Below are 26,832 nucleotides of genomic sequence, written 5' to 3'. Positions count from 1 at the left end.
AAGGATATGAGTTTGAGCAAACTCTGGGAGATAGTGAAGGACAGGGAAGCCTGGTGTGCTACATTCCATGGGGTTGCAAAGAATCAGATACAACAGAGCAACTGAACAATGACTACAAAAACTGTTTTGAAATAGAGCTAGTTCTGGTGCCCAGAGGCATTTCTGAAAGAGCTGGCTGAGTCTAAGTGAGGAGAAGGGTGCAAGGCAGACAGTCATAATTTCATGTTCTGGGAACTTTGATGGCCTTCCAACTGGTTTCATTAGAACCAGAGTCCCTGGCAAATATGGCTGTGCTCCCTTTTCTGGGCACATTAGTCAGGCCCTACGAAAGTGACACCTGATGGCCAAGAGTGGTCTCTGTGTCTCTCACAGTCCCTCCACCGTCTATGACAGAGGTCAGATAATGTGTGTGTGTGATTTCTTAACTTGCTCATTGGATTCTCCAATAAATATTAACATACTCAGATTAATTAAGGACATATTGCCTTCAATGGCCAAAGGAAGACTGGTGCCCAAAAGCCGCAGGAAACAAGCAACATGTATGTGAGTGCCTGCTCGAGGGTGCGAGCCCAGCGTCAGTCAACAAGACTGTTCCAAGGAAGGCTGAGCTCTGGCCCTGGTCCTCAAAATCAGGCACTTGATGTTTTCTCTGTGCTAGCTTCCCTCAAAGGGTGGCTTTTGAGGACCCATGAGAGGGTAGTGGAGATGTCGGTGACATAGAGAGGCCAGTGTAACATGAAGTGAGAAATACTAGGACAGGACATCTAAGGGCACACAGGAGTCAGAGGGGGCCTTGGCCCAGGCTACCAGCCTCCTCCTGGAGATACCACTTGTGCTGAATTCTGAAGGCCGGGCAGAAGCTGACCCAATAAAGAAGGCAGGGCAGAGTCTAGAGTTGATACTGTGGCAAGCGAAATCACAGGGATTTGGAGGATTACAGTAAAAGTAAGTAAGCATTTTCATCAAGCTTGCTCCCGAGGGAGCAATGATTAATAAGTATGAGACAGATTCTTTGGAAAATGTTAAACAAACCTGCCGCCACCTCCAAAAAGGTACACATAAGTCGATTTGAAAGGATCTATGTTTGCGCTTGTGATTAAAGCAGGCCAACCTTTTCCTGGGTGGCTTTTCTGTTTCCGTTTTGTTATTCATGAAATCTTTCATTTCCCATCACATCCCTTTGAGGTTCTAGTGAATTGAACAGTGGGCCCAGAAAAGCCCATTTGCCTGTAATCCCTGCCTCCTAGAAAGTGAATTTATGGAAATTTTAGGTATTTGTGCAGCTACCAGAAAAAGAAATCTCAAACCTGGAGGAACGAAAGGAAGAGGAACCTGGAGGCTCAAGGCACGCATTCTCAGTACTCTCGTGTCTGCCAGGTTATTCCACCAGCACATGCCAAATACCAATGTAAGCCTTGTTTCTGCCATGGCTTCCATGACCTTCTAGAACCATCTGGAGTTCTACCATACTTAAGTGGATAAGAAAACGGGTGCCTTTACTTACTGTCTGGAGACACAGGGATACATCAACACATTCTCAAATCACACGTGCAAACTCAGTAGTGTCCAAAGAGTTAAAGCGTGACTGTCCTCTCAGCCCATAGTAAGTATATTCTAAAGGTTCATTTATGTCATTAGTGAGAACTGGTAGGCTGGGAAAACACATTCACAGAGCATTTGAGGAACAAAGATTTATATAAACAGTCGGGAAAGGGATGTTAGAATAAATGCTTTCAGTTAAGTATGAAACTGATTAATGTGTTATAGGGCAATAAAACTGTAATACTTGGAATTATCTTTTCTACTAAAGAGAAACCATTTGTATCTCTATTGGACAAAAAACTCATTTGCTCAGTTGTCTATAAAGTGCCATTTAACTTGATAGTCTGTTCTCTAATTAAGAGGAAATAGTAAAAATTTGGGGGGTGATGAATATAGTTATTACCTTGATCATGGTGCTGGTTTCATGGGCAATGGACATGTGACAGTACAGTTTAAATATGTACATATATTTTATATCAATTATGCCTCAATAAAGCTGTTAAAAGAGAAAGAGGAAAAATAGTAAGCCAAACAAAGAAACATTCCTCTATAACGTTAGACAGTTCTCCAGTCTGATAGAAAAGGATGTGATCATTCTCCTTTATTTCCAAATTTTGGATAATTTTTATTGACACCAATTAAAACAACTGATTCTAGAATAAAAGAGGTTTAGGTTTTGGTCACTTGCCAGTTGTGTGACCCTGGCCAAAATATTTAAACCTTCCTAAAGCCCAGGCTTTCTATCTGGAAAAAAAAATGAAGATTAAAAATAGCCTCCTATATAACTAGGATTAAAGGAAATAATGCATGTGGAATGCCTAGCAAAACACCTGGTATGTATTATACTGAGGACCTAGTCAGTGTTCACTGTTTTTAGTTACTGTTTCTGAGGAAGAAAGGGCTTCCCTGACTCGATCAGTAAAGAATCTGCCTGCAATGCAGGAGACCAGGGTTTGATGCCTGGGTCAGGAAGATCCCCTGGAGAAGGAAATGGCACCCCACTCCAGGATAGCTGAGGAGCCTGAATGAGATAATATAATAAGGTGGATAGAAAGAACACGGACCAAGAATGAGGCACCAAGAGTAAAGAACTGCGTCACCTCCCTTCACCCTATTACGTCTCACTCCTCACCTGTGGACTGGGAGAAGAATAGATGAGCGCCCAAGCTGGATTTAACTCTTAAAGTAGAACTCACTTACCAGGCCTTGGGCCAAATCCTGATGGAAGTCTGGCTTCTTCTCATCCTGGAGCTACTCGCCGCAGCTCTTAGAACTATTGGTCCCCAAGGCTGTAACTCAGTGGTCAAGGGGAAAGGCTCTGGATTTCAGACTCTCTGGCTTCAAATCTCAACTCTGCTGCTTTCCAGCTATGGAACCCTGGGCCATTCACTCAACCCTTCTGTTCCTTGGTTCCCTATCAGTAAAATGCAGGCAATAAAAGCACCCTCCTCACAGAGTTGGTTATTACCCTGCATCTCAGCACTGCTGGGCAGATGCTCGGTGCTCAGTGGCCCTTGCCTCATTATTAGGGCCTTGGAATGAATGGCTGAGCAGCCAAGGGTCCTGGCTGTATTAACAGAACTGATGAGCATTGTTGCCCTTCTCAGAGGGATGAGGATTGAAGACATTTTTATATGCAGAACCATTTCCCTTTGGGCTGTCATTCAGTAACAGCTACAAAGGTGTGTTTGTGTTACTAACGCAGATTGATGGCTGCACATACAGTCTAATGACACTAAAGTTCTGGTGATCATGCACAGCCCGGCGCTGGAGGAAAGGTGTGGACACTGCAGAGGGCCCAGGCAGGCAGGCTCAGGGGGAGCTGGCCAGGCTTTCCCCCCGCTGACTGGCTGGGATCCCTAAACAGGAGGCGCCTTGTGCTCCCACAGAGCCCACAGATGGCGTCCCACCTGCTTTTGGCCAGATGACTTCTCCCTGGTTCTGGGGTACTTCTTTGCCCAAGCCTGCTGGAAGATGCATCCCCAGAGGCTCCTCCCCCAGGCGCTGCGGGCCCGCCATGAGATCCTGGGTCCTTTTCACCAGCTCCTCACCCAGTGTCCGCAGCTTCTGCTGCCTCAGGCAGCCCCCGCCTCCTGCCATACAAAGAGCTGCCCGCGTACAGCCCTGCGAAGCTCGCCTCAGTCAGACAGAGTCTCAGAAATGCCTGCGGAGTCTTCGCGCCCCTTGTCCAAGCAGAGGCTTTTGCCCATGACTAACTGGGGTGGGAGTCCGAAAGCCCAGCTCCCTGGCCTCGAGGCAGCACATAATCTCAGGCTGGTTTTACACTTCAGGGCTCCCTGCGGGATGAGCCTGTGTTGGGTGACGTCTTCCCCTTCTTCAGTCTACTTCCCTCTGTTCTCTCCCAGGTCTCTGCTGAGACTCTTCCCCAGGAGAGTCTTGTACACAGATTCTTGGCTCAGGGTTGGCTCCTGGGAGGAGTCAGCCCAGGACCACCTTCGTTCTCCCTTTGTCACCAGTATAGAAGTGTCTTTCTGCCCAGAACTTGTGGGGCCCCTATGGAGGAGAGTCCAGCTTTTATTTTCTGTTTTACACTGGAATATAGCCAGTGAACAGTGTTGTGATAGTTTCAGGTCAACAGCAAAGGGACTCGGCCATGCATACACATGTATCCATTCTCCCCCAAACTCCCCTCCCATCCAGGCTGCCACTTAACTTTGTGCAGAGTTCCCTGTGCTACACAGTAGGTCCCTGTTGGTTATCCATTTTATTTATTTTTTTTAAACATTTATTTTTATTCATTTGGCTGCATAGAGTCTTAGTTGTGGCATGTGGGATCTAGTTCCCTGACCAGGGATCGAACCCAGCCCCCCTGTATCAGGAGCGCAGAGTCTTAGCCACTGGATCACCAGGGAATTCCCTGGTTATCCATTTTAAATGTAGCAGTGTGTACATGTGCAGTCCAACTTTGAAGTTCCTACAAAGTCAGGGCTTGTTTTGAGCAACTGGCCCCACCCTGAGTGACTGGTTTTATAAGCACTGTGAGAGGCTTCCCTGGAGGCTCAGTGGTAAAGAATCTGCCTGCAACGCAGGAGACGCAGGTTCAATCCCTGGGTCGGGAAGATCCCCTGGAGGAGGGCATGGCAACCTACTCCAGTACTCTTGCCTGGAGAATCCCATGAACAGAGGAGCCTGGTGGGCTGCAGTCCATGGGATTGCACAGAGTCGGGCACGATTGCGTGACTAACCCTTGGGTGCAGGAGGAGAAGCAGGGTGGGAGGCTTGGGGTCGCAGTGGGTGAAGAGCGCAGCACTGAGAACCCTCCAGGGGACAGACGACGTGTCCTTAAGGCAAGATGCCTTCTGCTCAGAGCTGCATTGCTGGGGGGTTTTTCTCATGCACGGGGAGGCCCAGAGCCTCAGGAGCTTCTCCCCAAACAGGCTGCTCTGAGCCTCACTGATCTCGGCACAGTTTGTTCAGCTTCCTCCTTGAACTCAGCCACAGCAGGGGGTCTGGGCTTCCTACTGTTTCTTCATTTGAAGTGAGGGGATGGCTGAGACGTGGTGGGACTCCTCAGCCCAGCCATCTGCCAATAAGGGTCCCTGAAGTGACCTCAGGGAAGCCCGCGTCCTACGGCAAGGGAAAGACCTGGAAGTTTGCTGGGTTGAGTTTGCCAGATCACACATCTCCAGGGGCCCTCAGGTTAATGCAATGACCATGAGCACCACCTATGGTCTCACCAGGAATTTTTGGTGCTGGGAAGCACCTCTAAGTGATACTTGTTCCCCTGGCCACAGATGATACCTTTAATCTCAGCAACTGTCTTTCGTGTATCTTTCAGAGGAGCGAGTAACTCCTTGATCAGGATAGAGGCTGCGTGGGGAGGGTCGATGAGTTAGGGTAAGCTAGTCTCAGTTTCTGAAACAGTATCATATGATTCACACACACACACACACACACACAATTTCCTCTGCCTTCTCAAGGTAATGGAAGTACGCTGAGGTCAGCTCTTCCTCTTTGTAACACACAGTCACTAGGGGTCTGTACAATATCTGGAAATAGGAGATGCATAGTGAAGGTGTCTCAAACTCAATAAAGCTAACAAAGGGTGATAATGCTAATGAAGTGCAGCTCATTAAAAAATTGAGTAGGAAATGTCATGTGGCAACCTGGATGGGAGGGGAGTTTGGGGAAATGGATACCTGTATAGGTATGGCTGAATCCTTTCACTATTCACCTGAAACTATTATAACATTGTTAACCGGCTATACTCCAATACAAAATAAAAAGTAAAAATAAAGAAAAAGACTGAGTAGGGAAGTCTACCTTTCTTATGATTTAATAGAGGAATTTTAAGGAATAGGAAGGAGAAATTCATGTCCTGCAGTCATCAGAAATGTTTCTGTTTTCTTGAGCATAATTAAAAATTCTGGGCTCCTTTTCTTTTATGTGATATGACTTTGATAGATTTGGTCTTCATTTAATTATTTTAAGTAAGGCTATTATGCACAGAACAACAAGGCTATAATTACTATAGAAATAATATTAAAAATAAATATATGTAAACAAAAATATATGAAAAGGGATCCCACTAAATTCAGAATTGGTAATAAGTCAATTGGAGACATTACATAGAAAAACCTTTCTTCATAGGTAATGTAAGAGTATAACCAACATTACAGAGGGAGAATATTTAAAGTAGAACAGATGGATTTAGGCAGGCCTGTTATTGGCAAAGCTACAAGCTGCTTGCAGACAGATTAAAGCCATCTTAGGAAGGATGAGATTTGAGTTGCTTTTCAATACCTAAGAGTTCTCTGAGTGAGCGTTAAAACCAGAACTCAGTATCTCTAAGAAATAGTGATGGTTAGAATTGAGACAAGAATACAGTCAAAATAGTTTGTTAGTAGTTTAAACCTTCATGAATATCTGTGAGTCTATCACTCATTACAAAGCACAGTTAACTAACCTACATATTTTATTTTATATAAATTAATAGAGAAAGAATGAATTATTCCACAAAGAATGTTGAGAAAAGGGATTGTTTGGAAAACATATGAAATTATAGTTTTAACTGTTTCTGTATACACTCTAACATAAATTTAAGCTGGATTAAAAAGTTAAAAATAACCACTGAGAAAGACTGAAAGAAAATGAATATTTGACTGTTATTAGAATATTTAAATAGCTTATAAATAAAAAATTGAAGAGATCATCAGTTTAAGAGTATACATTGATAAGACTTTATAGGAAGCAATTTTGGTAATAAGTCTCAAGTGTCTGTGAAACATTTATTTATTTATTTTGACCTGTAAACCCACTCCCAGAAATTCATTATCAGGAAATAATCCAAGAAATAGATAAAGTTTCTATGTAAATATGTTCATGACAGTCTAACTTATAACAGGAAAAGAAAACAAGTAAAGAGCATTAAATGTCTAGGGGTAAATCCAATGAATCATAGCATATTTATATGATGAAGCACAGTATATAGTCTTTTTAAATGATATCTGAGAAACATTTAATGATTACTGAAAGTTTTCAAACTATAATTAATAAAAGAAAAAACAGGATGATATATATCATTATACTCTAACTGAAAGGTAAACTTATTTATAGACATACACACAGATATGTCGATTCTAGGTAGTTCAGTGGCTCTCAAACTTCCTGCAGTTAGAATCACCCAGACAGAGTTAATATATCTTCCTATCTAGATCCATTCTCAGAGATTCTCATCGGATTGCTCCGATGAGACAGACATCTGGATTTTTTTTAAAGTTCTATAGGAGACAAATGTGCCTCCCCACCCACCTCAGATCTGAGAAACAAAAAAAATCACTCCTTTTCACTAAGTACACCGGGAAAAAACACTCTACCTTCCAAGGCAAAAGAAATTCATCTGGTGGCAGCTACAGATTTCATGGCATGGTGCCCATGGCATAAGTCACCTATTCAATAAGAAAAATTATCCAAAACTTGGAAATGAGACAAGAAATTGGATACAAGTCTAAGGGACTCACCCAACGATTACTTACTTCTCTTTGTATGACTTTCTATTAACTTCTGATCAGGCTCCAGACCCTGTGAAGATCAGCTTGGAGATTTTTGTGTGCTAAAGATTTAAATGATTTCTGTTTAGTATAAAAGTTACGGTTTTACTGCCCTATAAGATATAAACTAGCTTGTATCTAATTTAGCAATCTCAATCCAGCCTCATTATATATGAATTATCTGTGAACAAGCTTTTTCATCTAGTTGTTCCCTCACTAATGAATTAAGTAAATCTGTTTTTTAAACCTGAAAGCAAATGGATTTTTAGAAAATTCCTTATTAAGCTATGATATTTATTTATTTATTTATGTCCATACTATACAACTTGTGGAATCTTAGTTCCCTGACCAGGGATCAAACCCACACCTCCTGCATTGGAAGTACAAAATCTTAACCACTGGACCTCCAGGGAAGTCCCTAAATAAATATTTAGCATATTTTTACTCTATATTTTCATGAGAGTTGTGTTTTTAACTTCCTGGAATTTTGCATTGGATTTATCCATGATCAGACACAGATTCAATGATAGAAGCGAACATTGGAAATGCATTGAGTGGGGACTTAATCCAGCATGAATATCTTAGTACTTGGGCACAGGAAGCTTCTTTCTCTCTGATGTTCTCAGTATGTGCAAAAAAACTCCCAGGACCTCTACCCACAAGGTTTAATCCAAAGTGCTTTTTACACCCACTCCATATTAATGTTGTTGTTGTGTTGTGTTGTTTAGTCACTAAGTCATGTCTGACCCTTTTACAATCCCATGGACTGTAGTCCACCAGGCTCCTCTGTCCATGGGATTTCCCAGGCAAGAATACTGGAGTGGGTTGCCATGACCTACTGCAGGGGATCTTCCTGACCCAGGGATCGAACCTGCATCTCCTGCATTGTAGGTGTATTCTTTACCACTGAGTTAGCTGGGAAGTCCATGTTAATGTTAAGGAATGCCAAATCAAGTCATTGAAGAAACCAGATTTATGCTCTAGTGACGTGTTCTAAGCACCTGAAGATTTGAGTAAATCTCATACTACAAATCAGTCTTTGGGAACCAAAGACTTACACAATCACATCAGAGACACTTTACCATCTCTTGGAGTCCTTCTGCATTTAGCTGAGGTCCCTGATGCTCTGGCCAGACTTTTTTATTTTTTGTTCACACTCTCTCTGTCAAGTACTTAATGATCTGGAAAATGCTAGACTGTAAGCCAGGAGCTTTGCTATTTAGAGAAACCCTGAAGTGAATTCATTTCTAGAACAAGTAATTTTCCATGAGTTTCTTAGTTTAATTGCCTAGTAGGTTGGTCCGTGATGGGTGTGCTTGGAGTGGGCTTGAGTTTGAAGATACTGGCTGCTTCAAGAAGGGACAGAGCTCTTATATAAGGCCAACAAAAAAATATATTATCTATCAGAGGTGAAAATTATATAGTCCAGGAGAAAATGCCTATATTGTTTGATAGGAGATTATCAACAAAACCAAGAAATAACCATTAGGTAGGAATTTTGGGTTCTCTCACCTCCATAAAGTGGACTTTGCTAATGAAACAGCTCCTTCCTGGAAGCTCGAGCACTTAGGAAATATTTTCCTGGTTTCTACCCACCCCGTATCCTTTAACACAGAGAAGCAGATGGTGTTGCTGATCAGTGACTCCCAGTTGCCGTGGCCACAAAGACCCCACTCTGGAGAAGGACCTGGCCTTGCAGCATCACTACCATAAATTCCCTTATAGAGTCAAAGAATGCAGATTTGAAAAGAAATTTTACACATCGCCTAATCCAGTGTCCTCTCCCTTGATTGAATCCATCCACCATAGGCCACCACCTTTTCCCTGAGTATTTCCAAGAAAAGGAATTCAATCCATCCCAGATGTCAAACTCAGACCTTAGGCTCCAAGGTTCTTTATTGAGCCAAACTCTCTTTTCCTATGACTTCCCCCCAGTGCTGGTGGTTTTGTTCCTTGGAGTCCATTGCTCATTGTCTTCTGACAATTATTTCGTAGATAGTCACAGCCTCCAATAGTTAGAGCCTGTGGGTCTCTTCTGACATGACTTTGAAACTAGATATTATGTTAGAAAGAAAACAAGATTCAGGATGAAGTGTTCTCATCATACAAATATCAGAAAAAAGACACAACCCTAGATGGACAGCCTGTTCTACCAGTGCATATCCCAACTTTCTGTTCTTCTGGACACTCCAGTAAGTACCTTGCCTGGAAAGCTTAATCCAGGAGGTTGCCAAACATTCTAGTGGAAGGATTCACGTGACCTTGTAATCAGACCATATCAGTGATTCTCAAAGTGTGTTCCCTGAACTGTCAGTAGCAGTATCACCTGGGAGTCTCTTACAAATACAAATTATCAGATCCTATTCCAGAGTTACTTACTACCTCAACAAGCTGTTTTTGCAAGCTCTTCAGGTGAGAGTCTGTGGGCAAGGGAATTACCTAACCATAACAGAATCAAAGACCAAATTCCAACCTTAGGCCAATGGCACAGGTCTGGACTGAGTGAGTATGTATGTGTGCAAGTATGCATGCATATACACACACACTTTATATTATGTGGGATATTAGTGCCTGTATTTCTGGCCAGTTCTCATATATTGAACACTTATTCACCAATGAAAAAGCATCCCTAACATCCAGTATGTTAATTAGCAAGCCTCCCAGTAGATCCCAGATGAAGAGTACTGAAGCACTTGAAAGAGCTGTTTCAGGAAGGTGGGCCTCTGGGGTTCACCAAGAGCATCATCACATTTCTTCCTTGTAACCATCACGTTTGTTCTGCTTTCTTCTCTCCCAGCTAAACACCCTCACGCCTTCCTTCATCCTTAGTATAATATGATTTCAAAGCTCTTGACCCCCTTGTACTCCTCCCAACTTCAAGTTAACCCCAAAGTGATGAGTGTGAATTTTGACAGATATCACTTGGTTTTGGGCTCCTTGATTCCAGGGAAAGGAAGCCTGGCAGTGGGACAACGGCAGGCAAGGTCTCCAGGTGCGACCCTGAGCAAACTTCCGGAGCGTCCACTGAGTTCAGGATGTCTCTCGCTTTAGGACAAAAAAAGAAAAAGCTGGGCTTCTGTACTCCTGTGCCAGCAGGTTGCCAGCTGTGGGTCTGCCCGGAGGGACCTGGGGACTTGCAGGTGATCGAGCGGATCAGGTGAAGCCACATTAGGGCGGCTTTGTGAAGAGGGTCACATGCATGAGTCAGGAGTGAAACAGAAATAGGGGTGACCACACGGAAACAACGGCTGGAAGTCACAGGGGGGCAAGCAGAGCCCCAAAAGCATCTGCAACTGAAGGCAAGGTGTCAGGAGACAGAACATACCGTGGCTTCCTTCTGACTGCTGATTAGTCATGTGGACACAAGAAGACTTTGTTCCAATGAGAATGAAGGTGTTTCTGCCTGGTCCTGGCTTCTATTTGTTCATGTGCTCCTGAGTGAGATCGTTTTGTTTAGGACATTTTGTTTTTCATGTGGCCAAGTATTAGTCTTACATGGATATTATCCTTCCCTTGGAAACCAAGCCGGATACCTTGTAATACATTTTCATCAGTTCCTTCTGAAGGCAAGATGGAGGAGGAGACCTGAAAGCAAAGACTTCCAGCTCAAACTCCTACAGCCACCCTTTAGAGGAAGCCATTCCTCTCCAGCTGCAGGCTGGGTGTGGCTGCACTAATCTGAGCACTCGGCAAATACTGGTTAAATGGACCAACCAGTTCCTGGGGTTTGCTCTGACCATGATCAGGGTGAATGAGATGAGATTCAGTTCTGCCTTTCCCTCTCTCCTGGTCAGTGATTCCTCCCAGTGTGGCTCCCACGTAAACAGTCAGAAACTGTTGCATAATACAAACCTCATTGCTAAATACCCATCTGACCACATTTGCAAAACAGAGAAAGGAAACATTGGCATTTTTGAAAAGGGGAAATTTAGGCATAATCAGTGTTGGTTGTGGCTGGCTGCCTTGTTGCAATTAAGAGATGCCAAAGCTGGCTGCATTGAAATGCCAGGCCACCCCTGACCCCGGTCCCTAAAAAAACAAAAACCAAGCCAAATCCGCCTGTCAGCCTTGATGTCATTAATTCCAGAATAGGCCAGGAAGGGGCTCATTTGGGAAGTTAGACTTCCCTTATCAAAGGAAACCAGATCAGGACTGTATTCATATAACCAGATGTACAAATATAGAGTCACATTTAGGAATAGTGTGGGATGCAACGGTTTGGAAGATAAATAAACCAAGCTTAAAAAGAACTGGGCTCTAATGGTAGTCAGTTCCGTCCTTCAGAAACACTAAGGGACACAATGACACTTCTGCAAGCTGGTTGAAATATTTGTCACTTGAGATGGTTCTTAAGTCAAATTCTCCTATAAGGAGTGTATTCATGGTATCTAACCCAGCACATACTATGCTATCAAATATTGAGAACATGGTGGGGAGAAGAGAAGACTGCTGTTTGAGATCAAGATGACCTCTGAAACGCTGGACAGCCATATACTTGCATTTCTAGATGGTTTTATCATAGAACTATCAGACCGCTGAGTACTTGCAGGATCTTTCAGTCTTACATGATACTGCACATGGATCCTCCCATTCTGGATGCATAAGAAGGACATGTGGTTTTGTCAGAAATACAGATTCTGAGACCTGGCAGCGGTTAATATCTTGCCTTCCAGTGGGAGTGCAAGTCAATCCCGGGTCAGGGAGCTAACCCCACATGGCTCAGGGGCAAAATAACAAAACGTAAAATAGAAGCAATATTATAACAAGTTCAATAAAGACTTTTAAAATGGTACACATTTTAAAATGCATATGCCAGCCCCACCTTCATAGATCCTGTTCCATAGCTGGTGTGACTGGGAATTTGTATTTCAGTAAGCAACTAAAATGTTTTAGATGCAAGGAGAACTCAGACTATGCTGCTGAGAAGCCCTAAGTCACTTGTGACTTATCTGTGAACCACATAATAGACATAAAATGGACGTAAGATAGTAAGTCAGTTCATTCATGAGCCACTTATTCTTTATGTTTGAAAGGTACTCTTTTCACTCAACTAAGACATTTATTAAAACCAATAGTGAAAAGAGGTTAAATTTCATGCACAAGAATGTTCCAAACAGAGTAACAGGGAGCCAAATGTAGTCCACACTTTGAAGAACTTATACAGCCATGGACCCAGCAGATTTAACAAATGGCCATTTTTAACAATAGAACTGCAAACAGAATCTCGTTGCCTGTCATCTGCTGACGTTATTCTTTGCTCTGGTCCTGAGTTTAGCATTAAGACATGCATTTGCATTATCATCATTTTCTGAAGAAGAGGAAGAATTTATCAGGACCATCCATAGAGTCTCCAATATTCAAAATCCCCAACATTTTCTTTTTTGAGTTCTAGTGATCTTAAACAATAAGTCTTAGCCTTTACAGACTCTATTGTTTGGGGAAGATGAAAAGTCTCCAGTGCGCTTTTTCTTATAAGCATCTTCTCTGGGCTTTCTGAATGACTTAATCTCATTGAAATCAGCCAGTTTGTCCACCTCCAAGGACAGGACTCTGTTGTGAGACATTTAGAACCATGGCCCCATGGAGCTTTAAGCTTCTTGGGAAGCAAATGCTGCTGGATGTATATGCAGGTTGTATAGACGGAGCAGAGTGAAGTAATGCATCCAGTCTGCGTGGAGGGACAGGCAGGGTCAGGCTCCAGAGCTGGGGCTCTCGGTCTCCTCCACTGCAGTTCTCTGATCTTGGCTGGTTATCAGCTGGCACATCATTCATGCTTAATGTGAAGATGGTGTGTTTAGGATAGCACGTCTCAAACTTTTCATGCTCAGTGATCTTCTATGGCAGATGATCTGATTCTCTAGGTCTGGGTGGATCCTGAGATTCTGCATCTTCAAGCTCCCAGGCAAAGCTGATGCTGCTGGTCTGGGGACCACACTTGGAGTAGCAAAGGTTTGGGGGGCCCTATTATAAACCCCATATAAAGTTTAATGTAAAGTTCCTGGCCTGATTTCTATCACTTATTAAATTCTAAATAAATGACTATTATTACATCTAATATTTTGACAAAAGAGTTATGTGACATAAAATGTTGGATAATTGCAGCTGATTTATCTTAATCAAGAAATGCTGCTTCAAACCTAGGCTTAATTCAGATAATTCAGAATAAATAATGCTCCCACTGTGCTTGAGGAATCTTAGAGACTTGTCTCAGCAGCAATAACTGTGCTCACCATTCTCTTAGAATGAGCACTTTAGATCTTATAGCTGCATTAAGCTCAAGGAGAAATTTCAACTGGGAAAATAATAGCACTGGGCCCATCCTTGATCACATTCTTATACAGTTGGGAAGAGAGACCTGCCTCCAACCACATCCAAGTACTGACCCCTTCTGGAGGGGAGGAGGAAAGCCCAGAGTGACAGAGGGCTGCCCCACTGTTAGATTCTAAGTCCTGAGCCAAGTGAGAGCTCCCACAACTTGGATGTGTGATACTGGCTTCTTGTTGTTGTAGCCCTTTGGGTTTATTTATTGTTTGTTGAAGATGAAACGGATAAGCTAAGATATATATTCCCTCCTTTGAGTTTGACCTAAGTTGTGCAACATAAATAACATAATGAAATGGGGTACACAGGTACAATACTATTCTTTCACATTGACAAGAGCTGCAATCCACCATGAAAATGCAGCCACTGGGCAAGGTCTATATGTCTGATAACACAGCTGCAAAACAGAAAAAGCAAAAATGGGCTGAAACATAAGAAGAAAAGAGTAAAGCAATAGCTCCTATGGAGAATGTGAATACACAGGAATCAATAGATCAAATTGACTAAGGATTTCAGAGAGTTCAAATAACACACCTTCCTTTTCAATTCCATTTGTTGGGAGTAGGTAGCTAGATAGTGTCAAATATGGAATACACCTTCTTTTCAAACACAGATTAAACCTTCTCAGAAATTGACCATATGTTAGGGTGCAAAGAAAATCTCAGCAGATTTCAAAAAGCAAGAATTGTATGGATCATCTTCATTGATCATAATGAAAGTAAAATTAGAAATTACCAAAAATAATTTAATTTAAATTTTAAAATCAAATTTTCAAATAACTCTTGAGTTATAAAAGAAATTAAAACTGAGATCTTAAACTATTTAGAAATAAATAACAAAGACCACTCTATATGTCAAAACATGTAAGAAAGGGCCACAATAACACACAGGACAATTTATAGCAATAAGCAGTATACTGTACCAAAAATAAGAAAAAATGTAAAATGAGTCTTTTATCAAGAAGATATAAAAGGAACAGTGCAGTAACACATCTTAGGAAGAAAAGAAGTAAAATAAGAATAAAGGTAAGGGAAAAAAGAATTGAAGATTAAAAACATAAATAGAGATGATAAATAATATCAAAAGTTGGAATATATGTGAGATATACCTGTCAGTGAGTGTGAGTGAGTGAAAGTTGCTCAGTCATGTCTGACTCTTTGCAACCTCATGGACTATACAGTCCATGGAATTCTCCAGGCCAGAATACTGGAGTGGGTAGTCTTTCCCTTCTCCAGGGGATCTTCCCAACCCAGGGATCAAACCCAGGTCTCCTGCTTTGCAGGTGAATTCTTTACCAGCTGAGCCGCAAGGGAAGCCCAGGTTCCTTAAAAATCTAAAACTAGAGTTACCATATGATCCAGCAATCCCACCACTGGGCATATACTCAGAAAAGAAAAAAATTCTTAATTTGAAAAGTTAACTGCATTCCAATGTTCATAAATATATATATATATATATATATACTGTATATAATGTTCATATATATATACACACACACATATATGGAATATTACTCAAGCCATAAAAAAGAGTGAAATAATGTCATTTGCAGCAACATGGATGGACTTAGAGATGATCACAGTAAGTGAAGTCAGTCAGACAAAGACAAATATGGTATGATATCACTTATATGTAGAACCTAAAAGAAAATGATACAAAGAAACTTATTTTAAAAAACAGAAACAGACTCACAGACATAGAAAACAAGCTAATAGTTACCAAAGGGGTAGGGGGAGAGGAATAAATCACGAATTTGAGATTAACAGATACACACTGCTGCATATTAAATAGATAAACAACAGGCACCCTGTGGCTCAGCGGGTAAAGTATCCGCCTGCAGTGCGGGAGACCAGGGCTCGATCCCTGGGTTGGGGAGATCCCCTGGAGAATGGAAAGGCTGCCCATGCCAGTATTCTGGCCTGCCGGGAGCTGCAGAAGGAGAGAGATGTGTCCTACAGAAGCTTCGTTCAAACGATTAGCAGTGTGAGGAGACACAAAGATGTTGGATTCAGCTTTTGGTAATAATTCAGCCAATGGATACTGGTGTATGTAGGTTTTTTCCTTTTTATTGAAGTGTGAAACATGAAGAGAAATAGATGTTAGCTTAGGGTACACTCCCTTACACTTTCTCCATGACATTCCTGCCCTTTGGCGCTTGGACTGATAGGTGGTGTTCCCAGCATAATGGCCATCCATGTCTCTGTCAACCTTGTACATCAAAGCCACACATCTACACACCCATACTCACCCGCGCTTCTCGAGTCCTAACCCCATATTTGAGTCCAGTCTTAACCTAACTCACGTAAGTGAGTAAGCCCCTTCGTGACAGAGAAGGGTTTTCTCCAAAGCCCACCTGTCCCATGTCCAGCGTGGGTCTCAAACAGACTTGCATGCAGGAGAATGAGAGCGTTTCAAACTACATTTGATGTCAGTGGGTAACTGCAGCCAGCCCACTCTCTACTGAGCACCTCAACAGCGGCAAATATTCAAGACATCTCTGATGCAAACCAGTGCTGCAGCTGAGGCTAGGAACCTTGGTCTGCAGCTGGTCATGAAAGCTAGGAGTCTTTATGAGGGCTGTGCGCCCATCCCAGATTAATCACACGTGTATCTGACTTGCAGTCCCAAAACTCTATCAAAGGCAAATTCACTTTCATATTAATATTTTACTCCATGCACCATTTCTTGTTTTAAAATGTGGTCCCGGAGGCACAAACCCCATCACAGGAAGCTCCAGGTAGAGGGAATTCTATAAATACAAACAGAAACACACACACACCCGGTATCCGTCTATGGCAAATATATGGTGCCCATGGACAAGAACTGATCTGAGGATTTCTGTTTAACTTTATTTAGCCTGGGGATTAGCAATTGTTTTCTGTACAAGACCAGAGAGTAAACATTTTCACCTTTGAGGGCCCTGTTGTCTCTGGCCACCACTCAGCTCTGTCAAAGTGACCTAAAAGGACCATGGAGGACAGGGAAGCAAATGAGTGTGGAAGCGCTCCAGCAAAGCTTTGTTTATGGACCCTGACACTTGACATATACAAAATATTTTTCTGCTTTGAGTCTTTTTTAACCACCTTAAAATGTAAAAACCACCCTTCACTCAGCCAGAATAAAAGCAGGCAGTGATCTGGATTTGAGCATGATTTCCGGAAGCCCCTGGTTGAGCCCACTGTTTCTCCAGCTCTAAACAACCACAGGGCCTTGCCCACCCCACCTGGGGACACTTAGTAACATTCCGGGGGAGTGTTCTGAGGAGCAGAGCGCCTCCAAGTGCGTTCTGTGGACCAACAACACCAGCATCTCCAGGACGCTTGTTAGAAATGCAGAATCTGGGACCCTACCTCAGGCTATCTGACTCAGAATCTCTGAGAGTGAGAGCCAGCGATTTGTTTCAACAAGGTTTGTGGTGAGTCTGATGTCCATTGAAGTTTTAGAGGTACCGCCCTGGACCACATCTGGAAAATCGCTATCTTGAAAGCATCAATTGCCACCTAGGGGTGTCAGAACAGTCCATTCATTCATTCAACAAGTCATTCAACGTAAATTGAACACCTACGAGGGACCAGACCCTTTGATAAACTCTAGTGATTTGAGCTAATTAATAGGATACTGTTGGGCTTTTAATGGAGAGAGACTTTATATCAGAGCCCCGGGGAACAGATTTGAGAGGCTCTGCTTCTAATTTCCTCACTTACTAAACAGGCTTTGCTGGCTGAGGCCACACTACCAACTCGGGCAACACCCAGGATGGAGGTTATGTGCTAATCTGAGTGAAGTGTTGTATGTCACCCGGAAAATAAATGCCACTTCACTATTAACATTCTTTCAGCTACTGAAATTACTGCTGATCGGTATCATTATGCTTCTTCTGGTGCTATCGCTTAGAATCTAATATGCATGGGTTTGGGGTGTAGGGGGGGGCAATTTATCAAATACCAACAATAAACATCCCAACAGAAGATCTGGAGGTTCATGCCATGCTTTCGTCCCCCCTATTCTTACCAGGAGAGTGGATACTGCTATCTCAGCTTTGAAATACTGTGCATCCAAGGTCTGTCAGATGCCCCAACCCCCCAATCACAGACAAAGCCACACTCTTTAGAGTGAGACAAGGGCTGGGAGCACCTAGGGAGGGGGGATTGTGAAAATGATTTAAAAAAAAAGAAAAGGTGTCTATCATGGTTTTGCTGCCACTGTGCCAACTGCCCATTCGCCGTATCCCTAAAGGTGACCATGAGCTTGAGCATAGTGGTCCCTGCAGCTGTTCTTCAAGTGCTGAGAATAGCAGCTTTAAGAGGAGATTGCCAAGGAAACACATGAGACGTGTGTGTGTGTGTAACTGAGAGAGACAGGGCTCATCCATAAGCAAGCAGATTAGAGGAGTGGGAAACAGCAGCAATGCTACAGATCTGCAAGCACACAGACCTCTGCCTTCTAACAAACTGGCCTATTCAAAGGAAAGGTAGGTTTCTTGCGTAGGCTGGAAGAAGTTCCACCAAGGTAGCAGAAATACCAAGATGAGAGCAGGGGTGAGGGCGCTCGTGTTTGTCTCCACATGGAAATCCTTTGAGAGGTGCTGCTTGGAGACTGGAGACTCAGGCCCTCTGCTGGTTCCCGGGTTTCAGGCTTCCATGGGTGCTCAGCACTGCAGCAACATGCCTCCTATCAGTAAAGGAAAGCTAATTAAGAAACACTAGATTGGTTCTACTTTTGGCAAAGGCTGCAGGTTTATCCTGAAGGTGCAAGCCTTTCTGATTATTAAGCTCCCACATCCTTACAAATGAGGTTGATCAGAACTTTCTATAATATATATGCCCCTCCCCGGAAGCCAAGGAGACTGGTATTATGTGCCCTGTTGAGAAAGCTGGGGCTCAGAGACATTGATACACTTGCCCAGAGTTACCCAGCAGCTGAGTGCCAGAGCCAACAGTCCACCTAGGCCTTTCCGACATCACAGCTACAACCTACGATGTACTCGGTGTTGCCACTAGGTCACCACTTTATCCTGGAGAGCAGATCCCAGCCACAGGGGATCATGGGAATTTTGTTTCTGCTCATCTCAAGGTTCAGGAGTGGTTTGGTATAAAAATTGCTTCCGATTTCTGTTTCCTAGATCCCTAATTTCTAAAATGGTGACTTATGCTAAAACGCAAAGCATTTACAACTCTGCATGGTATCATGAGAACTTACCCTGGTGACTAACAGGGAGGAAGTGGTGGGAAGGGGAAAGAAGGGGCCGATTGGCTGGAGGGAGCAGTCTGGTTCCTGTAATTTGCACCATACAGGATTTTAAGAGCATAGCCAGGAAAATGCACAGGTCACGTTTCACCACCAAGGACCCATTCTTCTTCAGAAAAATTTCTATGCACCCCCCACATAAGCCCTCCCAACAATCTGTGATAATAACTGAAAGAGACTAAAGATTTTCTGCCTTTTGCTTCTAAATACAATAGAATACTACTCAAATAAAAGTCCATGCTGTATCATTCCATTTATATAAAATTCTAGGAAATGCAAACTAATTTATAGTGACAGAAGGCAGATAAGCCGTTGTCTTAGCACCGGGAGGGAGGCAGGGACGCGGGGTACAGTGTGATGGAGTGAGTGGGTGGGTAGGATTACAAAAGGCCTGAGAGGAAACTTCTGGGGGTGATGGATATGTTTATATTCTTAATTGCGATCATGGTTTCCTTGGGAGTATGTATCAAGATGTCTCAAATTGTATACTTCAAAGATGTGGGATTTATCGTATGCCAATTATGCCTCAATAGAACTGATAAGAATAAAATAAAAATAAACAAATGCAAGGTTAAATGAATTCTAACCCAGAGCCACATCCCTCCCTTCCAAACGTGGGTGGTGTGAATCTTTCAGGATGCTTCATGGGTAGTCAAGTATCTAGCTCCGCTGTAAGTAGGCAGCGAGGCTCTCACGTGGCTTTTGGAGAAGCAGCGTAATTCTCTGCCCTCCTGTCTGAGTACCACTTCCAACTCAGAAGATTGCTGAGGCGTGGAGACAGAGTGTGGACCATTTAGAGCTTCCCCTAGTTGGGCACAACAGCGTGTATACGTGCAAACACTCATATGGTCAAACCTGCTTCTTTCCAGGTTCCGTGGCCAACCCGTCCCTGACGCCCCGACCCAGGCGCCCCGCCAGCCCACACCGCTACCATGGCTGAGGACGCGGACATGCGCAATGAGCTGGAGGAGATGCAGCGGAGAGCTGACCAGCTGGCCGATGAGGTGACAGAACCCAGCCCCGGGAAGCAAGCAAGAGATGGGCGGCCACGTAGTCTGTTTTAGTGAGGCTGAGGTGGGGAAAGAGCTTCTTCTCGTGTTTCAGAAGAAGAAACGTTGATTTCCTATATACCTAAGGCCTCTGCAGACAGGGGTGGGTTGGTTATAAAACTTACATGCAGATCAGTGACTGAGCCCAAACTCCCAACTTGGATCTTAGATCCTCTGAGAAAAGCAACGCCTGGGGATGTCTTACAGCCAGCGTTGTGCAGGAGATGGCTTACTTCTGAAAGCTGGTTGTTACATTGTCCAGAACTTTGCAAGCTTGTATTAAAATTGAATTATAGAAACTGAAATTAAATAGATTCTGTTAAAATCAAAGTTAATAAATACTTAAATCTCATCGCATCCTAATGATTTTACCATGATCTATGCTTTCAAAGTTCCTGCCATGTGCAGTATCTGTAGTCTGCGGATATGGTCTACCCGCATGTGATCGTTGAACCTTCCCAAGTTCACAAGTGTCACTTCCCAAGCGACACCGTGGGGAACTTAGAAATCAGAGAGGGAAAAGATATTTAGACCATGGAATCTGCAAACACTGCAAATCAGGACTTGACCTGTTGTTTTACTGATCCTCTAGACTTCAGAAAGTGGAAAAACATTAATAACAGATTAAATTTTGAAGTATGAACATCCACAGCCATTACACTGTAAAATACACACACACACACACACACAAAAGAACTGAGAAAATCTTCCAGTATTTGAAAACTATGATTGTCTTCAGCAGAGAAGCCACTTGCATCATTGACAAATGAATAGAATTGCAACAAACATCTTCCTTCACTTTGCTTTTATTCATTAATGTAAATGAAAATATCAACCAGTGTTCATGCCAGAGCTGTGCTTGTTGTCTGCTTAGCTATGGACATAAGAGTTCAGCAAAATAAACAAAGCTTTCTGGGAAAATCCATTGGCTATATGGAATTTTCAATGAAGAGTATTATGTATTTTATTATTAGTGGTAAGTTTTATGCTATTATATAAATAGCATCTTTATATCATTTATATCCACCCTTTATATCATTAAAATAACACACTTTTTTTTGTTTTCTGGTGAGCCTACTGTTAGGCATTTACCAGCACACCACTGCTTACAGCTCTTCTATTTCAAAAAGCAGCCTGCTGACAGTTCTTCCCAGAAAACGAACATGCTTCATGTTCCTGAAAACTCTTCCAAATAAGTTTGTCACTTAAAAGCACAGCTTTTGAGAAATCACACTCGTTGCTGAATTCTAATAATTTCAAAAGAACTGAGAAAAAAGTGACCACACTATGCCCAAGGGACCAGTGCAGAATTCATTTTTTCTTATCTCAGGACGGAGATAATTATAGCTGTCTCCTGTAGGCTAGTCATTTCAAACACGCTTGATTTTTTTTCCACCCTAGGGCAACAACTTAATTTGTACTGATAAGAACTTCCAATTGTGTTTCTAGGAGCTTTATAAGAAACTTGATGTTAGATTCATCTCAATTCATGAAAAACAATGTCTTTAAAATTCAATATTCTTCATCCAGGGAAACCAAATTAGTCTTCTGAGTGTTTGAGATAATTTTTCATGACTCCTCCACATGCAGAATTATCTTTTCCAGATTACTTTGTCTTTGATATCAAGATCAGCTTCATATGGTTCTGATTTTATGACAATCAGCTTTAATGTAATTGCTTTAAGGAATCTTATTATGTAGAAAGCCTGATAGGAAAGAGATTGAAACTGTGTTTCTGTTACAAACTTCAAAGAACATGTGATAATGGCCCTATGTGTTTCCCAAGTGAAGAAAGTTTTCTGATTTTCCTTGACCTCTGGATCTTGCACTCATAATATTTATGTTTTTTTTTTGTCTTAGTCTCTGGAAAGCACCCGTCGTATGCTACAACTGGTTGAAGAGGTAAGGAGTGACCATATTTTAAGATGAACATTCCCTTTGGCTGACGTATTCTTTGCCTAAGCCCTTTGTCTTTCCCTTGGCCACTGTCCCTTTGATTTCAGTGTGAACGTAGGTACCAGAAAGCCACATAATGAAGGAGATGCTGTATTTAAGCTGCCAAGTAGACATCAAAGTATTCCCTCTCCCTCCAGCCCAAGCTAAGTCTGGAAAGCAGAGGAAAATAGTATTTCCAAGTAAATTTTTGAGATTTTGAGATTTCCAAGAAATCTCAAAAACATATCAGAGTGATATTTTTTTAATATACAAAAGAATTATCCACGTAAAAATCTTCATTTGTACTGATTTTGATGCCTCTAAATTGCATCTAATCTTGGTTTTCTGTTCTGACTTTAGCCACACGTATGACTTTTAAAAATATGTCTCCATAGAGGCATCATATTTTCAAAAATTGTTAGATTTAGAGTCAGGCACTAAAATTCATGAAATAATAGGAGAATTCCTTAATAAAAGGAAGCATTAAGTCTAGTCATGTAAATATAGAAGCTCTTTTTTCATTCCTGACTCTGGACTGAACATTCATTTGCAAGGCATGGTTAATGAATCCTTGCCTATTTTTAAATGGGGAAAATAGGGCAGATAGCAATAATGGAATCAAAAGGGCATTTGCAATAAACTCCACTTATTCCAATTTGGGAGAGCAGCAGTCAACCAGGAAGAATAAATGGATTAATTGAACTTGTCCACTGGGAGAGACGAAGTGGAAAAAGAATGGGATGAGCTATATTTATCTTAACTGAATAAAACAAGTCTAATCGTTTTTATTCAGTGAGTTGCTGTTTTAGCTATGCTTTGAAAATGCTTATCAACGTATGAATTCATGTGTGGTCATCATCTTCAGAGATCTTGGGGGTTTTCTAGCAGAATGATTAAATGAGCCTACTGGCCTCGTGCTGCTGTTAATTGCTTCTGCAATGACATGAAAGAAGGAAAAGATAAATTTCATAAGGCGAAAGGGAAGGGCAGCCATCTCTCACACTATAGAAGCCATCCTTTCCCTTATTTCTGCAGTTTCAGCTTCTCAGCTAAGAATGAAATAAAGCTAAATGTGAATTGTCACGGGAAGGGGAAGGAGAAGGTGGCAACCAAGAGCTCGGACAACCCCCGGGAGGGTGGGGGCGGGCTGCCCAACGAAGTCTGCTGTCATGAGAAATGATAGTGTGAGCCTGCAGTGTAACAAAAATTGGTCCCACAGGAAGGCAGGCCAGCCAAGGGCCCCCGGCAGGCACACAAGGAGGCAACCTTCGCTCTCTTAATGAAGAGAAATGTTTTCTTTGCTCCATCCTGGGAACACCACTCATGTGGAAATACTTGAGGACCAAGAAGGAAGCAGATATACTAAGAGTGCTGGCAAGGCTTTCTTGAATAAACGTGTTGCCCCTCAACCTGTCATGAGAACAAGTGAAAGGAATAAATCTGAGTAACATCCCCACATGAGCTATCACGGTGACTGGAAGGAAGGGAGCTTGGAAGTCAGCTGATGTCATTAGCTTGATGTATAATGATACATCTGTATGACCTTCAACTGTGGCCTCCAAGCTCATATTTCATTTCATTTGTGTGTATGCACGTGTGAAGCAAATTTCTAATCTACAGAAACTATCACCAGTTTGCCCACCTGTGCAACGTTGGAACACTGCCTAGAACATGACAAGTGATAGAGAAATGTATCCAACACACCTTTCCCCCCGCCCCTCCCCAACCTGAGTCTTTGGGCTGCACACACTTCTCTTTTGTGTGTCTTCTTAAATTGCAGGCAGTGTTGGCCAGTCTTGGAAAAGAAGCATCTGCTCTAATTCTCTAATTTATTCTGGAGGAAAACATCTCAAAAGCTCTATTGATTGAAGTAGGATTCTCAAATCATACATTTTTGTTTCTCCTAAGTGTCTCTGCATCAAGCATAAAGCTGCATCTTAGATCAGGGGATGAAGCAGATGGATGCTATCTCCTACCTCTAATGAGAGAGAGGAGGCTATTAGACTTTCGATCCTTAGGAAGTTATGAGCAAGGCATAATGAGACTAGATTGATTGCTCTTATATCCTCCTGGGTTATTTTATATTGATGGTCAGACACCCCTTATGTCTAGGGCATTGGCTAGTCAGATGATACCCTGCTTTTCAATCAAGAAGGAAATTCTCCTTAAAGAGAATCATCATTAAATATTCATCAAGGGCAGAAATCATTAGGAAAACTCGAGCATTGAAGTACCAGGATCTTGCCCATGATCCCAAAGTACATCAGTGCCGTATAATTTGAATTGAGCTGAATGGTTATTGAAATTCAATCTTAAAGACAGGAAAGGTTATACAGCTTGTGAAGTCTCCCCAAGGTAAGCAGTTCCACTTTCAGTGGAATATAGGACTTTGTGCCATTCCTCGTGGACTTCAGGGTGTAACAGAGTGGAAGCATGGAGGTTTACTTTTTAATAGAAGCTACCGTGAGCCTATCAAGGACAATGTAAAGTCACATGGAGGTCAGTGGAGAAAGTTCAGAAAAGCTGAATACTGTATACACTTACAAAGATTGGAAATCACATAGCACTTGGTTCTTAGGCTGGAGTTGGGAACTGGCTGTTTTGATGGATGCATTTCAACAAGTATTTACGGAATGCCTGACTCTGGGGGTAGAAGATAAAAATGGATATCATGCAGGAAAACTTATGAAAATAGTTCTCCAAAGTCAAGACTACACCTGTCTTAGGAGCGCAAAGGAGAGGACAGTGAATTCTAGAGGGACAGTCATAATACTAACTGCAGGAAATGGTGTCTACATGTTGATGCCTTGGGCCATGAAACTAAGCCAGGAAAAGCCAAGCTGCTACAGGGCAGGCTGATCCTAAAGCCCCACACAGAGCTTCATGCAGTGGTGGTTACTGAGGGCTCCCAAACGTTGATGGGTATTTTAGCATCTTTTCTTTTCATTCCAACTTATCTTTTGAAACACTTTGGCCACAAGAAGAAAGTAAGTATTCTAAAGCTATGTCTTTATTATGCCATACTTTCTACCAAAGGGGGAAAATCAGGCTGCACAATTCTTTTCAGGTAGACAGATGGGAGGGTGTTTTGGAACTCTAGTGGTTGAGAGAATGCCCAGACTGGCCTAGTTTTAGCTCAGGTATATTGGACTTTGGAGAAAGCACTTCAGGATGACAACAGAAAGACTATAAAATGTTCTATGAACATTGTCTTAGTTCATCAGCAAGAAAAAAATAAGACAAAACTAAAGTTAAATAAAAGGAAATGAAAAAAAAAGTCCCTGACATCTCCAACTCCCCCTGTTATTGGGTAGACAGGTTTCCCAGGAATCTCAAACAAGAACCAAGTATTGGACTAAGACAAATAGAGAACCACCTCTTCTCCCTCCTTGAATTAAAACATAATACTTGTCTTCTCAGCCGTGTATTTGTCTGGCCCTTACCTTAGTTCCAGGGGCAGAGTAGAAGGTTAATAACCATTTAGTAAATGAACAAATGAGTGAATGAACCAACCGAGGAACTTCCCAGTTTTATTTAGCATCTCTGTCCTTGTCTGAAACATGGGGAAGCATCTAGACCAGTGCAAGTTCCATGCATGAAGCAGGGCACTCAAAGCCCATGCTCTGGGACAACCCAGAGGGATGGGGTGGGGTGGGAGGTGGGAGGGGGCTTCAGGATCGGGGGACACATGTGCGCCGTGGCTGACTCATGTCGATGCATGGCAAAAACCACCACAATATTGTAAAGTAATTACCCTCCAATTAAAATAAGTTAATTAATTTTCTTTTTTAAAGAAAAACATGGGGAAGCGTCTAGAAAGGTCAAGTGACTGTTCCCCAGTCTCAGGTGGCGGCTGAGCTAACTCGGCCCAGCATTCTTGACTTTCTGATCTGTGCTCACCACTTCTGTCCTCCCAAATTGGGGCAAATCTGGATTGTTCAGTGAATCATTCCAGCACTGAAATATTGAGCACCAAATTGAACAAAGAGGAAATTATACTTGCAGGGCTTCATATAAAATAAATGAGTAGAGCAAAAAGGGTCAGCAGCTGAGAGCTAGGTTGACTAAACTGAAATCACTCATCTGTTGCCCACCCTCTGTTCCTAATAGAATGGAACAGAGATCTCATATATGACCTTGAGTTGGGTCCTCACAAAAGAAGATGCTTCCTACGATGAGCCTGTCCTCACCAGAACTTGCATTATCACATCTGTATGTCTGAATGAGCTGTCTCTCTTTCTTAAAATTTCTTCTCATAAGCAATGGCTAAAATTTTCAGAAAAGGGGCACAGAAATTAGTCTACCAGGCTCCTCTGTCCATGAGATTCTCCGGGCAAGAGTACTGGAGTGGGTTGCCATTTCCTTCTACAAGGGATCTTCCCAACCCAGGAATTGAACCCAGGTCTCCTGCACTGCAGGCAGATTCTTTACCAACTGAGTTACAAGGGAAACCCCTGTTAAAGTTCAGGCTAGTGTAGATGAGTTTCCATTTATAGCACATTGAAGAACAAGGTTTTGAAGTATCTTCTAGGGTCTAGAATCTTCTAGGGTGTACGTACTTGCACCAGCCAGCATCAATGAGCTTATTCAAAATGCAAAATGCAAAATGTTCTTGCCCAGTCCTACTGAATCAGGATCTGTATTTTAACAAGATGTTTCCTATGCAGGGGATTCATATGCACATCAGAGTTTGAGAAGCAGTGATCTAGAAGTTTCTTACAGTAGTT

General features: G+C 42.4%; 1 protein-coding gene across 2 annotated transcripts in view; it reads left to right on the top strand.

The window, feature by feature from the left end:
* Positions 1-26,832, top strand: part of SNAP25 (synaptosome associated protein 25) — an 81,373-nt gene that overhangs the window by 29,348 nt on the left and 25,193 nt on the right. For both annotated transcript variants that reach the window (XM_043478403.1, XM_043478404.1), the window contains exons 2-3: positions 19,991-20,125; positions 22,031-22,072. In XM_043478403.1, the coding sequence (XP_043334338.1) occupies positions 20,054-20,125; positions 22,031-22,072 (114 nt within the window). In that variant the 5' untranslated portion in view covers positions 19,991-20,053. The remainder of the gene's footprint in view (positions 1-19,990; positions 20,126-22,030; positions 22,073-26,832) is intronic.

This window comes from Cervus canadensis, chromosome 10, assembly GCF_019320065.1.
Source record: "Cervus canadensis isolate Bull #8, Minnesota chromosome 10, ASM1932006v1, whole genome shotgun sequence".
Lineage (NCBI taxonomy): Eukaryota > Metazoa > Chordata > Mammalia > Artiodactyla > Cervidae > Cervus > Cervus canadensis.
This window is presented reverse-complemented; position numbering and strand designations above follow the sequence as displayed.